Source organism: Drosophila hydei, unplaced genomic scaffold, assembly GCF_003285905.1.
Source record: "Drosophila hydei strain 15085-1641.00,03,60 unplaced genomic scaffold, DhydRS2 tig00008128-arrow-arrow-pilon, whole genome shotgun sequence".
Taxonomy (NCBI): Eukaryota; Metazoa; Arthropoda; class Insecta; order Diptera; family Drosophilidae; genus Drosophila; species Drosophila hydei.
Window position 1 is genome coordinate 559,098 of NW_022045838.1, and position 17,464 is coordinate 576,561.

At 33.4% G+C, this 17,464-nt stretch overlaps 1 protein-coding gene across 5 annotated transcripts in view; it reads left to right on the plus strand.

Moving 5' to 3' along the window:
- The window catches only part of LOC111596848 (calcium-binding protein E63-1), a 36,346-nt gene that overhangs the window by 9,284 nt on the left and 9,598 nt on the right, over positions 1-17,464 (plus strand). Inside the window, exons 2-5 of one of the 5 annotated variants that reach the window (XM_023311274.2) lie at positions 1,462-1,781; positions 4,151-4,189; positions 4,263-4,302; positions 16,993-17,136. In XM_023311274.2, coding sequence (XP_023167042.1) covers positions 1,746-1,781; positions 4,151-4,189; positions 4,263-4,302; positions 16,993-17,136 — 259 coding nt within the window. In that variant the 5' untranslated portion in view covers positions 1,462-1,745. Of the gene's footprint in view, positions 1-1,461; positions 1,782-4,150; positions 4,190-4,262; positions 4,303-6,423; positions 6,591-10,553; positions 10,816-11,495; positions 11,694-16,992; positions 17,137-17,464 lie in introns of those variants that run through there. The other 4 variants (XM_023311276.2, XM_023311277.2, XM_023311278.2 and 1 more) reach the window with 4 other exon arrangements.

Here is a 17,464-nt window from a genome sequence, read left to right on the forward strand (position 1 = left end):
ATATTTAATATTTAAGTTCAGAATATATATATATATATAAGTTAAAAGAATCTATTCTAAAATATCACGTTCTGAACTTAAATATTAAATATTTACTGCTGCCATTTCGCAGAGCTTCAGTTAAACTGTTAGTCAGTCAATCAATCAAGGTTTATATATGTAGATCTGATTTAAAATCGAATAAAATGAAATCAGTTGTTAGACAATTTGGCAATCAGTTTGCTATTCATTCAAACGGTCTGTAAATCAGTCAGTCAATCAGTCAACCAGTCCATCACTCAATCAAGCCCAATAAAATCGCCTATTTACAACTATATATAAATAGCTGAGTTCTTTGTGGTGGTCTTAATCTGGATTTATGTGAGTAGCAAATGATACGAAAATATTTCAGGACAGCTTTATTGTGTTTTATGTCGGACGTGTAGCCACGTATATATACATGTCTGTATATATTTATGTATGTTTATAGTATATATATAAATATGTATATGTATGTATGTATGTATCAGATATACATGCAGCAAATTGTGTGTGTGCCATTTGGCTTTGTCTAGTTTAAATACGACAAGCCATAAGAATAAGACACGCACAGAATACACACACACTAACATAAACACACATTATCATACACACACACACGTATAACATACACACACACACACGTACTCTGCGTGTTGACAAGAAAATCAGGAAAAATAAAAAGTATGAAAGGCAAATTTGAGTAAATCAGTAATGAAAATTAGGCAAAATGGCAAACGCAACAACAACAAGAAGAGATCAGGCAAGCAAGAGAGCAGCAGCAACAACAGCTAGAAAAACAACAACAACAACAACAACAACAACAGCAGCAGCAACAACAATGAATTGTCTGGCACAGCAGCTGCCGGTATTTCGTGCTGTTTTTGTTTTCAGTTTCAGTTTTAGTTTATTTTATTTTATTTTATTGCTCTGCTGTGTTATTTTTTTTTTTGCTTCGTTATTTTTTTTTATTTTATTATTTGTTGCTCACATTTTGTGTATATTTTAGTCGTTGCTGTCGTGGTTGTTGTTGTTATTGTTTGGCCAAGATTTCGGCTGGCTTTCGTAGATCATTCGAAATGAAAAGATTTCAATATTGTTTGCGACTCCGTTGCGAGACGATCGTCGCGCGTCGCTCGTATAAAAATATAAATCAAAAACTAAATATAAAAAACAGTTCGCATGCTGATGTGCAGTTGAAGCTTCATACATAATAAATAATAAAAAGAAAACTTAAGAAGGAAAAAGTGAAAATAAAATAAATTGAAACAGAAATCAAATTCTATTGAGCGTGGAGCTAAACAATTACAAATTAAAGTAAAACCCAAACAAAGAACTGCAATAAAACTTAAATTTAAGCAATTTCAATAGGAAGTGCAATTAAACAATTCATTTACAGTTTATTTAAAAAACTCTTTGCTTTTGCGTTTAATTTTCTAACAGCATTTCGTAAAGATTCTTTGCTAATTGTTTGCACGCGGCGGCAATTAATGCAAAGTGAACAAAAAAAAAACGTAATTAACATAAAAAGAATAAAAATTGTGCAAAAACAATTTGTAAATAGTTAAAAACACAACGTTTTATGTTCAAGCTGAAGCAAAAAGTAGGCCAAATATAAATATTACACATACGCCACCGTCACAAGGCATCAACCCAGCTCGCTTGCACTCTCTCTGTCTCTCTCTCTCTCTCGCTCTCTGTCTGCCTTTCGCTCTTATCAATATTGAATGAGCCCTATGAGTGGACTACGTCAACAGCTAAAGGTGAGTAGCATCACATCACAGCAAGTAACTAAACCTTCTCTGTTTTCCTGAACCGCATTGAACCCGAACCGAACTGCTGCAACTGCTAAACAATTGTGTAAATATTTGTGTATATAAATATGGCTATAATATCATATAGAGATGCCATAGTGCAGTCGGGCGCAACTGACTGCATGATACTCTTTCACGAAGCAGAAAATTGCTAAATTTATAACAAAAAGCTATTTTTCATTAATCAAGTTTTACCAATATCCAACTGCATTTAACTCTAAAATAAATATATATAAATGTATATGCTAATATACTCACTTTTCACTTGGCGAACGGGCATCAAGATTGTTTCGCTAAACACTTTTTAATACGTCTGTAAATATTAATTGTTGCCAGAAGGTAAATAATGTTTATATGAATTATGGGCACAAGATTTAATGGCAAGTTTAGCACTTCATAAGAAACGTCACGATTTTCAAGGTGTAAACAATGAAAATTATTTCAACAAAAGAAATCTAGCTAGATGAACAAGATTAAAAGAAAGCGTGTGGCTGGCTACCTATATAAAAACCATAAAACCATATATCAAACAAAAATAATTAAAATAATAACTTGGAGAAAATTACTTTAAAAATACCAAAAATACTAGATAAAAAGTATGAAAATATAAAAAATATTGCATTATAAGAAAGTAAATCAATTAATAGTTTCTTCATATGATCAGATGATATCTTGGGCGCATCATAAGTCTCTGACTTTTGTTGTATTACGAAACATCGTAAACAATATTTTGATAACCAAACCAATCTCCCAAATAAAGTGTAAGTGCATGCCACAAACTGGAATTCAAAATATTACACAAGCTTTTAACAGAAGATTGTATTCCGACTTTATTTCGAATCGTTCTCTCATATCGATTTATGCATTATGTCTATCGAAAATTATAATTATATTTAAAATCATATAAATATTTGACTCGATCTGAGTTTCCCCATCATGAGACCTTTCAAGGCGGCGGCGGCTGCTAAATGTTTTCTTTGGCATTAAAAAAATTCAGTGTTTAAACAAAAATTCACTCGACCAACATAAACAAAAGCGATTATTAGCTTATTGCTGCCAATTTAATCTTTCAAACCGTTCAAGAGCGAAAATAGAATATATTATGGTAAATAATAGGTGATAAATACTGAGTAATAAATAATGCGTAATGCAGAGTGAACAATGAACAATGAATAATGAAAAGCCAAGAATAAAGATTGATTAATGAGTAATGAGTAATGAATAATGAGCAATGAGCAATGATCAATGAGCGATGAGTAATGAGTAATGAATAATGAATAATGAGTAATGAGTAATGAGTAATAAGTAATGAGTAATGAGAAACGAGTAATGAGTAATGAATAATGAGCAATGAGCAATGAAGAATGAGTAATGAACAATGAGTAATGAACAATGAGCAATAAGTAATGAATAATGAATAATGAGTAATCTATAATAAATAATGAATAATGAATAAGGAATAATTAAATATAAATTATCTACATATATATTTAATAATGCATATTACATAATGCTATATTTTCCAAAACTTTCATTATTATTTGAATTTCGTGAAAAACTTATCAGGCAGCTCAAAAATGGTTGAAGAAATTGTTATTTAGAACTCGGGAAATACGTGAGGTAAAGTTGAGAGTGTCTTGGCATACTTAATGCATGTTTATGCCAGCTGCAGCCAGTGCCAAGGCAGTGTCCTATGCATACTGATGAGGCCAGGACTTTACAGCATAATGACTAGAAAATTGTATTGATTTAAAAATTGTAAAGGTCACAGAGAGATCTCATATTTAAAATGTCAGATATTTAAATTGTTAATGATGTATTTAACAGTTTAGACTATTTCATATATTTAAGACATTTGAAATATTTATTTACGGGGAATTAATTTGCTCTCTGCTCGTTTTGTGGTTATTTGTTGTCTGAGTTTTTCGATTTGGGCACAAATAACAAATAGCCCGAATGCTTGACACGAAAATAAAATTGATTCTAAAATGAAAATAGCTTTTACAACACGTAGACCCAAATGGATGCTTAAATAGCGACGTAATAAACGAAATGTCAAAAAAAATAAAATAAAGAAACGCATGCAGCCAAGCACAGTAAATATACGCTACCAGCAACCGCACCCAGCTGCTTGCCAAGTTAATTTCATTTAATTTTAAAATAATTTAATTGACTGCGCCCAAAAGTAGACACAACAATTCGACATGCTACTAACTTTTTCGCTTGACTGTATTTATTGTTTACTACTAACAATTTTTAGTTGAGAATTATTTATTATTTATTATTTTTATTTATTTAATTTTTGTTTTGTCTTCTAGATGTTGGGTACAGCGCTGCTGGGCAAACGTGCCACAAAGGTAGATTAATTAATTATTTTATTCATTTTCTAAAAAGTTTCTTTTATTAATTTTTTTTTGTTTTTAATTAAAGCCTGTTAAAAAGAAACCCTTTACAGAAGTTGAAATAAATGGTAAGTGAAAAAAATTATATATATAAATATATAAATATAATATTGCTAATTATTAGGCAATTGCTTATAAATTATATGTGGCAGCATAATTTATTGCTGTATGTAAATTAAGATATATACATAGATTAATTTATGATTCTGAAACTAATATGAAATATCAATTAAAAGGCATATATCAAAAAAGAAAGCACTGCCTATGCTTGGCTAGACAATCAGAGAAGCGCGCACACTGCGTATACGTAATATATAATATATTTAACATAATTAGAGAAAGAGAGAGAGGGACAGATACATATAAAATATGCTGAGCTGGCTTGCCTCAACAAATGCTCCTATAAATACGAATTGCTAATAGCCCAACAGACAGTCGTTTACATGTCGTATACGTAATGTGGCCATTCGCCTGCATTGCATATTACATTCATAGAGATTCTTGCACTTTTGAACTGAAAGCCTGTCTAAATTTAGACGTGGCCGCCTTTAGCGTGTCGCCAAATGCTAAAATTAATTATTGTTCGCTGCTGCTGCTTTCATTTCTGTCTAATGTGCAGCTAAACAGATCGTTTATTTTGGGCAGCTGAGCTGGCGAACAGGTGCACTGATTGGTAAACAGTTTGCGAGTCGATTGAAGAGCCGCGCAATTCAATTGCCACGGCTGCGTCTTTAATCTAATCAAGACACACGCAAAAAAAATTTAATTTAATTAATTTGCCCACCTTCGCATTTGCTGATAGCGAAATTCAGTTGGAAATCACGTGACACAAATCTTGACGCAAAATAAGCTTAACCCAATCTCTTAAGCCAAGTCCAAACAAGGTGAAATTTATGTCTCCAGCTTAAATGGCTATAGAGTATTCATTTTATCATGAGCCCCCAGATCTTTCTATATTTTTGTCTGCTTGCGTCTTCGCTCGCATTACTCATTTATGATGTTGAGCAAAGAACAAGGCGTGCATGAATTATACGCTTTCTACAGCTGCAAATATTGACCAATTGTTGCTCCGCCGTCTTCTTGGGGTCTTATCAAATTAATATGGCAGCTTGCAAAAATAAACTCAATTGAAAGATACAATTACGAGACCAGGAAATACTCTTTACCGATCTGACTTTTAATCATGCCTTGACTTTAGTTTTAATTTTGATTTTAGCCAACTAAAATGAATGAGAGTTTGAGTGGAGTTCTTTAGTCGACTCTGCTTCTGCCACTGACTCATATACATTCTCTGCTCTCTCTCTCTTTATCTCAAATATCTTGATCTATTGTGGGATAGTGTATGTAGATGTAGGTCTAAGATTTTACTTTAGAAAGTTGATTTATATGACTTCAAGATCACTTTGTTGTTGTATAGAATCACAAAAAGTTTTCTAACTTTCCTTAAGGTTAAGCTTGTATCATATATCTTTATAATAGGTTAATATACTGTAGGCTAGAGTATCATCATAAGAGACTGACAATATTTAAGGTTGCTCCATATTTCATTTATTGAAAGCACAATAATAAGAGAACTTCTTACACCACATATCTCACCCACGTTCCAGCTACAATATTTCTCTAAATTTCTATAATCGAATTTAAACATTTTGACATCTTTCAATTAAAGTTGACAGACAAATTGAGTGATAGCACAGTAATAAAGCAGCCCACTTGTAAATCCCAAGCACTTGTCTTTCCTTTGCATTCATTTTTCATTTTTGGAGTAAGGTCTTACGTATCTCATCGTAATCTCTACAGAATAAAAGCAAATAAAAGACAGCAATCAAAGCATTACGACACCTGAGATGTAAATATATATTTACAGGGTATACTTGCTTAGTTACTTATATTACATTCATATAGTTCATGAAATCAGCGTCGACAGGTTCGAGCTGATAAAAAAATGTTGTGTGTAGGCTCTCGTAATACTATTGCAGTTATCTCCAGGTGCGCCTATCACAAAAAAACAACAAGAACAACAACATAATGAAATATAATACAATATAACATATACTACATAAACATTCCCACTCTCTCGTTCTCGCTCACGCTCTCGGTCAAAAAACAAAAATTTTAGTCATTATCTTTGGAGTTTCGTAGATAAATCGTACAACGGGGCTTTAGCATTTCAACCGGAGCACTTGCAGTTCCAGTACCTAAACCAGAACCAACTGACTATATACGACTGAAATATGATCCGCTCTACAGCCGCATAAAAACCGTTTGATCGAGTGACTGATTGTTAATACAAATAAAACATTAACAAAGTGAGCCAAACACACTTTTTTTGCCAATATGAGCAAAGATGATAAGTGTAAGTAAATAAAACTTAAAGGTATTTTCTAAAAATGTAAACGCGCGTGGACTTCAATCTAAATGCCGATTAAAGCACATACATTTTTTTGATTGATTAAACTGTTGTGTGGGCTCATAATCACTATCGCAGTTTAGTTCAGTGACCAAGTGATTGTGTGCGAAGGTGCTTAGCGCGTTATGTGGCTTTTCTTAATTTATAATGTCATGATTTGAGAGATTGCTAAATTAGCTGAAAGCCTAAAAAGTTGCTAAAAAAAGTCAATCACTTTTCAACTTATTTGGAATAGCTATAGTAGCTGCTAGAGTTGTGAATAAAATAGGTGAACTGTCAACAATTTGTTTAACCCGGACGTCTGCGAATCCCTAGTGAATCCTATCAAATTCCACTTCCCACAAATTTGCCTTACAAATTTTTGTAAGCCAAATTCATTCACAAATATGTTGAAAGATAAGTCTAAGCATTTTCGTATGATGTATTCAAGTTGTTCAATCCTGAATATGGCATTGAGTGTTATGACCATTCTCTGCATCAACACGATCGAGTCTAGGAACTTATGCCTGATCCATATGCCGTCGGAAACCAAGGCAATATAAATTATTATATAAGAATTTTTTATTTAAGGCAAAGCGATAGAACAGTTCAAGATTTATCGCTGTAGCTGAGTTATGTGAGTTCAGTAGGATCGCTGTTCCCAGTCGTCTGCTTCTTCAAGCCGTCACCAGTGCCTAGATACTCAGGGAGGAGTTTAGCATTAAGTTTTGTAGCTCAGTCATCTGAGTACCTCATTTACAAGTCTTTCGTTATTTTAATTAATTTAATTCAAGTTACTCTCTATACATATACATATATATATATAGTTAGACCCGCTTGAAGCTATCTTCAAGCTGCCTCTCTCTCTCTATCAACTTTTCCCTAAATTTTCTTTCACAGTTTATGCAACTCAAATTTGCTTATAGAGAGATCTTACAATAACACCTCTACTTGTGATGTACTCAAGAATTAAGCTGTCATCGTTTTTATATATCTACCTAACTTAAATGTAGTCCCAGTCATTGTAACACTCACATATGTGAGTTAACACATAACTTGAGAAATAGTTTATCTGGCATGCTTCAAGTAGTTAAGCGTATGTTACTTAATGGCTGCAATAACTGCAACCTTGTGGGCCAACAACATTGAACGCTGCTTCAGCGGCAATCCAACACTCTACACAAGGCCTGCAGTTAGCTGATTGACAGTCAAAGGACTAGCTGAGATATCAGTCGGGCTTGATTTAATATTCGATTAATATAATTTTCAAGTGTTTTGTCAGACTTTCAGAAAGTGTAAGCAAATTATTGCAATACTAAAAGAAATCATAAAATGTAATTAAACACTTTGCCCTCGTAAAGCGCGCACAGCACTATTATTGCTAGCGAAATGTCTATCTATCTTGGAGTGTGCAGTCAACACCCTCAACAACACACCCACCCACACACGCACACAGACGCAAAAACATTTGTCAGTTGCCTTTTAATTTGTTGCTGATGGAAAGTGACAAGCGATATAAAAATAATATTGTTGTTGTTGTTGCTGCTCGCCACGCCTCTTTTTATATCTGTTGATTTATGATTACGCAACTTTTTGCGCAACAATTCACTATTTTTTTGGTGCTAGCGATTTTTTTAGACTTCACTAGTTGAGTTACGAGCCAGCCGCCAAAATTGCCAGCCAAATAATTAAAGAAAGAAAAAATTTCAAAATTTCACTCAAAATGAAAAATGAGATAACTTGCCAACGGCAACTGTCAAGCCCGCTTTAAGGCAAATATCTATGTTTTATGTGAATTTAAGCATTTTAATTAAATTTAAATTTTATGTTAATAAAATATTTAATATTTGAATTGTACGTTTAAATACGTTTAAATATATTTATTATTAATTTTTAATACTTGTCAATAAAAATTGATACACAAAATGTGTAAAAATATGCTAAATGCATATTTATATTCACTGCCTTCTCGCATGTCCTTTAGCCGGAATATTGGCCTGGTCAACAGAGCTTTTAGCTAAGTGCACGTTTTAGACATAAAACCCTTTGATATTGCAAGCACTTTAGATTGATTTTTTCCCTCTTCATTTTCATTTTTTTCATATGTGCAAATAGCCCATATAGAACTTTTTAATAGCTGTCCCAAAAAAGGCTAAAATACCTACTTATTTAAAGCGCATCAAAAACGTTAAGTAAGTCGGGCATGACCGCATAATACTTACCCAAAAAAAACTTTTTTACTGAAAAAGTTAATAATAAATATATATATATATATTTATTAATGTAAAAAAAACTTTTTTACTGAAAAAGTTAATAATAAACATATATATATATTTATTAATGTTAAATAAATTTATTTTAATTAATTCATTTTACTATATATATATATATATATATATTCATTTTAAAGTTCGCGAATTTTTCAAGCCCCCCTCGCATTTATGTAAAAGTTCACCCAAATAGAGTCTTAAGGCCAGGCTCAACTGCCTCGCCTGACTTTTCGCACGTGACCTTATTTAGTTGCCCTGCTGCGTGACTCTACCAAAGATATCTGTCTCCCTCGCACACACTTCGGGCATGTGGGAGCTGCAACGAACTGTGCCTTAAATCATTCTGAAAAGGCAACGAAAAGCAGCGTTCTAAGCGAACTTAATTATCGTGTGCCTTTCATTGTGTTTTCTTACAAGTTTTTTTTTTTTGCAATTTATTTTAATTAAAAAGTTGTGTGCTAAGCCCAGTTCAGTGAACTAACTAAAAGAAAGATTAGGTGTACTTAAAACCCTTAAGCTTGACTAGATAAATGCAGTTTCTTTAAATTATATCACACTGATAAATATATAGAATTTGGATCCTTGGTTCTGTCTCATACGCAGTGCAACCTTAATTTATAAATCAATTTAAATTGCATTATTATATAAAAAGCCACCAAATTGTTGCATAAACCGTTACGTGCTACTTTTCCCCAGTTTCGAACAACAAAAAAAAAACACTTCAAAACAGATTTACTGTTTGCCTGCCACTTGCCTCACTGCCTCTGCCTCTGTCTCAGCCGACACTCAGGCCAACACTAACAAATGTATTCCAACATTTTGTTTTGTTCCACATATTCGCTGAGCTGACACATGGCCGCCAGCGAAAAGGAAGAGCGAGAAAGAGAGAGAACGGCCAGGCGTCAAATGAGAGTTTTGGCTTTACCCCTGCATAGCACAAACATAACGTGTCAGAGCGAGAAAGCGAATTGATTTCGGTTGCACACTGTACTCGCTGCACTAGTGTTGGCGCCTGTTATGCCGTTATGTTTCGCGGTTGCGGCTGACAAGGCCATTGGAAAGCATCTCCTTGCATGTGATTGCCTACGAAGCTTTGCTAAATACAGGGTGTTCATTAAAGACAAGTTTTACTGTAGGTCAATTTACTTAAGTAAATTTATGCAACATTTCCTTTTCTTGAAATGGGTAAATTCAATATTTCATACATATAAATTGCGAATTATTATTTAATTATACTATTTTAAAAATGTATAAGCTGCAATCGAAAATATTTAAAAATTGCTTTATAATTCAAAAACTCTCCTTAATCACGTAAACGCGCCATAACAAACAGTTTTCCAATCCGCTTTCCCGCTGTAACAGATTAAGAAACAGCGAGGGGAATTCAAAAATGGAAGAAAAATTGAAAAGAGAGTATGTAAACATTAGCGAGCGCATACATTTTAAAGAAGGACGTTATAAAAACAAAGACAGCAACAAAAAACAAAAGAAACCGATGTTGATGAGCTGCAACGTTGTTGCCTAGCAGCAATGAATGAATGAAAGTCCCAGCCGAAGTGATGCGTCGCCCCGCCGAAACCGAAGCTGCCGCTGCTGCCAATGGCCGACGACCGACTTCGTTGCACTTCGGCTCACACTTCGCGCCTCGCTTCGGCCAACGGTTCAGTTGCGAAGTTGACGCGCTTGTGAACAGCACACACACTCTGAGTCCAGCGGCGTACAGAGCACGTACCCTCAGCCATAGCAGAGCAGAGCAAAGCAAACAACAAACTAATTGTTCGTGTGCTATCTTTCAATCGGTCTAACGGTATCAGATCTGATTTCCAGTTAGCGTGCCGTGCAAAAAAAAAACAGCAACAAGACAGAAAAAGTGTTTTGGCAAAGCAAAGCAATTTGTCACTGTTATTTTCCACATTCCTTTGGTATTGACAAAAATTTGAAAATTTCATTTCTGTTGCACTGATTCGAATATGCATATTAAATCGTTGAAATCTTATTGAGTGGCGCGAAATTTAATGATTCGAAATTTGTAGTGTCCTTGCAGAGCGCTGCAACTTGGGCAGCCGACAGCTGAGCCCGTTGTGTCACACGTTTTTGTTTTAAATTTCAATGCCTTAAATATAAATTAATTTTTGAGGCATTATCAGTTTCAAAAGACAAAGCCAAAAAAAATTGAAGCATTTTAATTGATAAAAGGGCTGAAAAACAAAAACAAAGACATTTAACTAAATCAAGCATAATTAAAACATTAATACAATTCAGCCGCGAAATTGATGAAAGAGACACAGAAGTTGAAGCAAAGGCTTGATTCGTAAAAGACATAAACATACACACATACATATATATAATATAAGTAAGGGCAAACAACTTAACCCCTCTCTTTTTTGCTTTGACCTCAATTAGAACTGATTCGTTTGTAATTAATTGCAATTAAAATGCTCGCCAGGTCAAAGGCGTGAAAGTTCAACGGAAATCCATGCATAATTCAGTTAATTAGAATTCCCAAAAAACAGCTGCTTTGTGCATCATACACGAATGGGGTTTGCTTTGCTTATGCCACAACTACAAATAATCATAATCATATATTTTTTCCATCAAAAAGAAAGAAAAACTAAAATATTACTCATACGTCCCGTATGCCCGTGAAGTACAAACGCAAAAATTAAATATTGTTGCTAAAAAAAACATCATTTGTATACATAACGCAAAGAACTGCGAGCTATAAATACTATATATATATATAGGAAATCTGAAGAAATGGATCACAAAGCAATCGCAAGTCAAGTGCGAGGTGAGCTAAGTATGAACCATAAATGTTTTTGTTTATAATTAAATCTTAGCAAATATAAATTATAAATAGAGAAAATAATTAGAATTAATTAACAAAATATATCAAAAATATATTGTTTAATATGTTGTAATGTATCATAAATTATTTATAGTTTATGCTGCTCTATCGAAAGATAAAAAACTCTATGTGCAGTAGCTCTATTCCATGTATATCTTATCGAGTACACGTTATTATAATCACATGAGACTATGAGAAATGCCAGCACATGGGTATAAAACGGAACGAACAGCAACACAAATAGTAATTTAACACTCGTATATCACATGAAATATCATTTCCGTTACTATAGAACACATTCAACTAAGCAGCAATTGACTCAGCAATTGTCTGCTTTTTTTCTCCATACAATTTATCTGACAATTATAATTATAGAAATCATAATGTACTTTACAATTATTTTTATTTTAATAAATTCTGGAAATTGGAGATCAAATTAAAAAATTTTTTAATATTAATTTTCAATTTTATTTGAGCATTAAACTTTTAAAAAAATAATTTAATAACTACCCAAGCTTTATAAATATATTTTAAAATTAAAATAAAACACAAAACTAAAAATTTGTTAAAATTATATATATCCAAGAAACACAAAGATTATTTCATAATAATTTTCTCCCACATAAATACATACATTTTAATTGTATTTTTATTTAGGGCTAAATTTCGCTTCATTTCTTAAAAATTAAAAAAAAAATAATTAAAAAAATTTTTTTTCAATAAATTATTTAAACTGGCTTACGAATAAGCCACAAGGCAGACAATTAGTTTAAGCTTTAAAACAGAAATTGAAAACATTTGGTTACGAGGGTAGTCTACAAATTTATCAATAAAAAATTACTTACCAGTTTTTTATTAACTTTTTAGAAGCTTTTTATTGATTTTCTAATATCTTTGCGTTAAGTTCGAACATTACTCAAACTACCCTCTAGTAACTAGTGCAAACTTCAAAGTACTCGAAGATCAATATAAATGAGTAATAAGTCAAACTGCCCACGCGGCCAATAACAAAGCACATTTAAAGGCATTTTCGCAATCTAATCAATGCGAGCATTTCGCTTGGTTTTGTTTATTACCGACCACAAGGCGAGTTAATTGGAATCAAGCGCAGAAATTCTATCAAATTTTCGATATTATTATTTCTTTTATGTTTACAACTTGGCTTGGTAATTTTATTAGGGCTTTCCGCATTGCAAAAATGCAAAATGTCCTTGAAGGACGTAAGTACAGTGTCAACAAAAATTCATTTGACAAGGCAGACAGAGTAAATTGGCAACAGGGTCGTTGTATACGATGGATATGACAAACGCAGCACACAACTCGATTCCGTTTCCTGTTCCGTTTCCGTTCCCGTTCCTCTTCCCGTACCTATTCCCATTTTTATATCAATTTCAATTTCAGTCTCAGATGACAAGCTACGCCCACTTGAACTAGACATGTCCTCAAGTGTTGAAAAACGTGTGACAATTTGATGTTGTTGGTGATGTGACAACTATTGTTCAAACAAAATTCGACAGAAAGTGTCATTAAGTGAATTACTTATTCAGCAATCAGTTAAATTCGTCATAGGCAATACTCACTGACTAGTTATACAATCGTTCATGAATGATAATTGAAAGTATTCAATGCTTCACGTTTTATTCAGCTATTCAGCTATATGTATTCAGCTGTACACGTGAAATATCTGTCATATTCAGCTAATCAGCTGTTCAAATGAAATATTTTTCATATTCAGCCATTCAGCTATTCATTATGATTGAGTGAAGAACTAGCCGAAAAGAACATAACTGATTGAAAATGAACGAACTTGTAGTTATTCAGCAAATGACTTCTTTTATTTTTCTTACTTTTAAGAGAGCAGAGTTTGAAATTAAGCGTAATTTGAGACAGATTGAAGATTTGATATATACAATAAATTTTTAATGTTGTTTTTCTTGACAAGTTTCATTTACGTTCGCCTTTAAAAGCTGCGAACTTTGCAGTCTTATTTGGGTCTTATTTACTTTTCTATTTGCAAGTTTTGCAATTCAATTACATTGGCCAAATCCGAGACTCAACCGAATGAGACCCTTGAGCAATGGATGCATGGCTGAATGCCTTGGTGCAATTATCAAGTTCGATAGCAAAACAGCAACAGACAACAAAGCCGGAGGCAACGAGGCGGCTACTCGCTATACAAAAAACAAACAAACAAGAAATGTTTATGTTAAAGAAACTTTTACTTTTTAAACAGAAGAAAACTGAGTCGCATTTCGTGGCCCTTTCAAAGGGGAACAACCGTGGTCATTTCGCCTTCTAGTAAAGCTGTCGAGTGGTCGCTGCAATTAGTTGTTTGCGACATTTACAGATTGCAAACTTTCCTCTTGACTGCGTAATGCTTGGGGAAGCCAAAACTTTGTCTTTGTGCCTGATTTAATTTCGCAATTAAAAACTTTTCATAATTGCAAGCGCCAACACTTGCGCTGCTCGTTAACTGTTTGTCACACCAGCAACAACAACAACAACACCAATAACAGCAACAGCCAACAAGGTGCAGTGGCTTCTTTGCCTGGCCAACTTGGACAGTTGACATTTAAACGGCATTGACATTGCCGCTAATTAGCAAACATTTCCGGCTTATTCGCTGCGTTCCAATTTATTTCATGTCCGTCAGGCGTGTAATTAAACTGCCCATTAAATATGACACTTTTTTAGAGTAGTTCAATCTAATGACTAAATGTAACTAGATAACCTATGATATATTTGATGTGTAGATATATGGTTAGGGGGCATATCTTTGTGTTTGATATATAAAAACTAATGTTAGCTCGATTTGGTTTGCGATTTCATTCTCTTAATTACCAAAACTGTTATAAAGCTGCTGCTGCAATAGTATTAGTGAGAGGCTGAGAGCTAGATCTGAGTGAGTTTGGGGTCTCGCTTGCCGCTTGCATCTGCTTATTATGACTCTGCAAGAGAAAGAGAGAGAGAGAGAGAGTGACCAAGATAGCTGTTGCTTAGCGTAGACCCTGCTGGTCGCTGGGTGAGAGCGAGATGGCTACTTAGGCGCGTCGGATACTAAGAAGAAAGGAAACAGACTAGAAATAGGCAGTCTGAAAAGGCACATAGTAAAAGAGGAAGAGCATAGTTATAAATTAGGTATATTATTTAAAAAAAAAAAAACGACTAAGTATAATAGAATTTTAGGTAAACACTTACAAATATAAATTATATATATTTTTTATATTTCATATATAATAAGTATCAAATTTCAAGTGTCATAAGAACAGATAGTTGAGTGTGCGAACAAATAGTTATATAAACTGTGGGAAAGTGAGGCATGATATGCATATATATCCATGCTTGATGGCGTCCACTAAGCTAGACCGTCTGTCTGCCTCTTGTAAACGAGGGCAGCTTGAAAAATGCTAGATAAGAAATGTTATATGTGTATAAATATATATTATATCTAAATTAAATAATTCTTTATTTATTTTTACAACTATTTTCAATGATTTAAACACTACTTAAAGTAATAAGTTGTGTAGCCTTATTTGCTAGCTGCTCTCGCAGCTTAGACACATTTGCAAACTGAAGCCAATAACTTTTTTTGCTGCACTTCGCTTGCATTGGCCATAGGAAAAACTGAAAACTGAAAACTGAAATGTCTGTCAAATGTGCTAAAAGGCAACCCCAATCGGTTCTTATGTCATACAGTATCATTGTTGTTGTTGCTGCTGCTGCTATAGCTGTTGCTATGGAATATATTGTCAATGTGTCAATATGTGAGGTATTTACACGTGCGCAATTACAAGCCATACAAACAACAGCACAAGCCACTTCCGAGTGTGTGGCTATGTGTGTGTGTGTACATTGGTATGCTTGGTGCTTAGCTGCAGAGGGGAAGTGCTTCACAGACAATACTTGCCACATTCTGAGACTTTCGTTGAAAACATCTTTTCATCATTTCTATAATTTTCTATAGCATTTAAATTTTGTATTTAATTTAAGTTAAAGCGTTTATATATATTTATTATTATATACATACATATTAATAATATTTTGTATATTTTAATAACATTTTTTAATCTCTTCAATATTATGAATTTTTTAATTTTATTTTTAATATATAGTATATTTTATATATGTATATATTACATTTTATATATTTCATATTTTATCACTTTTTATTTTTTTTTATGTATTTCGTATAATTTCTTTGAAATTTCTTTTTTATTTATTCTTATTTTTTGTTTGGCAAACTCTGCACTCTTTTTGTAGCCAAGTAAATTAATAACGCCATAATTTGTTTTTGATTGGATAACTATAAATTTAGTTTGTTATTTGCCATAATTATAGGCGAACTGCAAGTTTGATCGATTTGACATTGCTTCTGTTAGCTGTTGGAAATTTAAAGGCCCGCCCAGCCGCTTCTCAAACTATATTTTTGCCATAAATGCAAATTGGTTAAGGCTAAAGTCTCAATGTCAAAGGCGCTTCCTTAATTGATGTACCAGGCAAACACACACAAACGCAGATAGATATACACACACACACATGGCTTGAGGCTAAGCAGACTAAGAGCTAACTCAAAGTTGAAGCGTGAACAATTTCCGTTTTCAGCAGGCATCATGGCAGAAACATAAGCACATTGATGTCAGATACATATGTACGAGGGAAGTTTGATAGTTTGACAATAATTGAATAGCTTCATGAGTTATGCTTTATCTTGTCATTAAATCAGAAACAATATTTTTTGGCTTAGTTAGGCAAAGATATAGTTCTATTAAGCCTAAAAATTTATTCTATAGAGTTGTTCAGGAAAAGTCGGCAATCACTGAAGCATTTATGGTTCCAGAATCTACTGAATATTTGAATGAGTTCATTTTCTTCCATAAATTAAGTTCATAATTCACAGAAGAACGCATAAGCCGATTCATCAAATGGAAGCAGCATTTGTCACTCTTAGATAAAGTAATAACATTTTCTGGGACAACGATTTTCGTCATTTATGTTTTGTTTTCTTTCGCCCCAAAAATTGTTGTTATCCTCGCTTTTGCGTTGTACGTGCAACTTCCATTGAAAATCACGCAATTTCTGCTGAATTGTCCTTGATTTTTACGACTGTTTTGGATTTGTTTTATCTGTTTTGCTTGTTGTTTTGCGTATTTTAGTCATTTGTGGGCCCAATGGCTGTATATAAATAGTTGCTTATTATTAGAGTGGGCTTATATATATATGTTAATGTATGATTTACTTTATTTACTTGCAGATCTACGCACAGCATTCGATCTATTAGATAGAAACCGAGATGGACGCGTCACGGCGAATGAATTGCAGTTCATGCTCAAGAATCTGGGCATTAATGTGCGTGATGAAATTATACATGATCTCATACGTGAGGCAAGCCATTCAGGTAAGTGCCACCACTTGCGACAAGACGGCTTCAACACAAGCAACAGCAACAACAATAACATAAGAAAGTGGGCCATTTCATACAAATGTTGCCACAAAGCCAAACAAGAGTTCGTTGTGTCTAGACGCATATGGGTGTATGTGTGTGTGAGTGTGGCAGGGTGTGCGTGCAAGTGTGTGCGTGTCTTAAGCTATATACACATTTAGCATTTAAAGAATCACGCAGAAATTAAGCCTCGACAAAGACATTAAATATTACGTATACGCAATATTTATGTGAATTTAGCTGAATTTCCTGTATATATATATATACATATATATCTACAAGT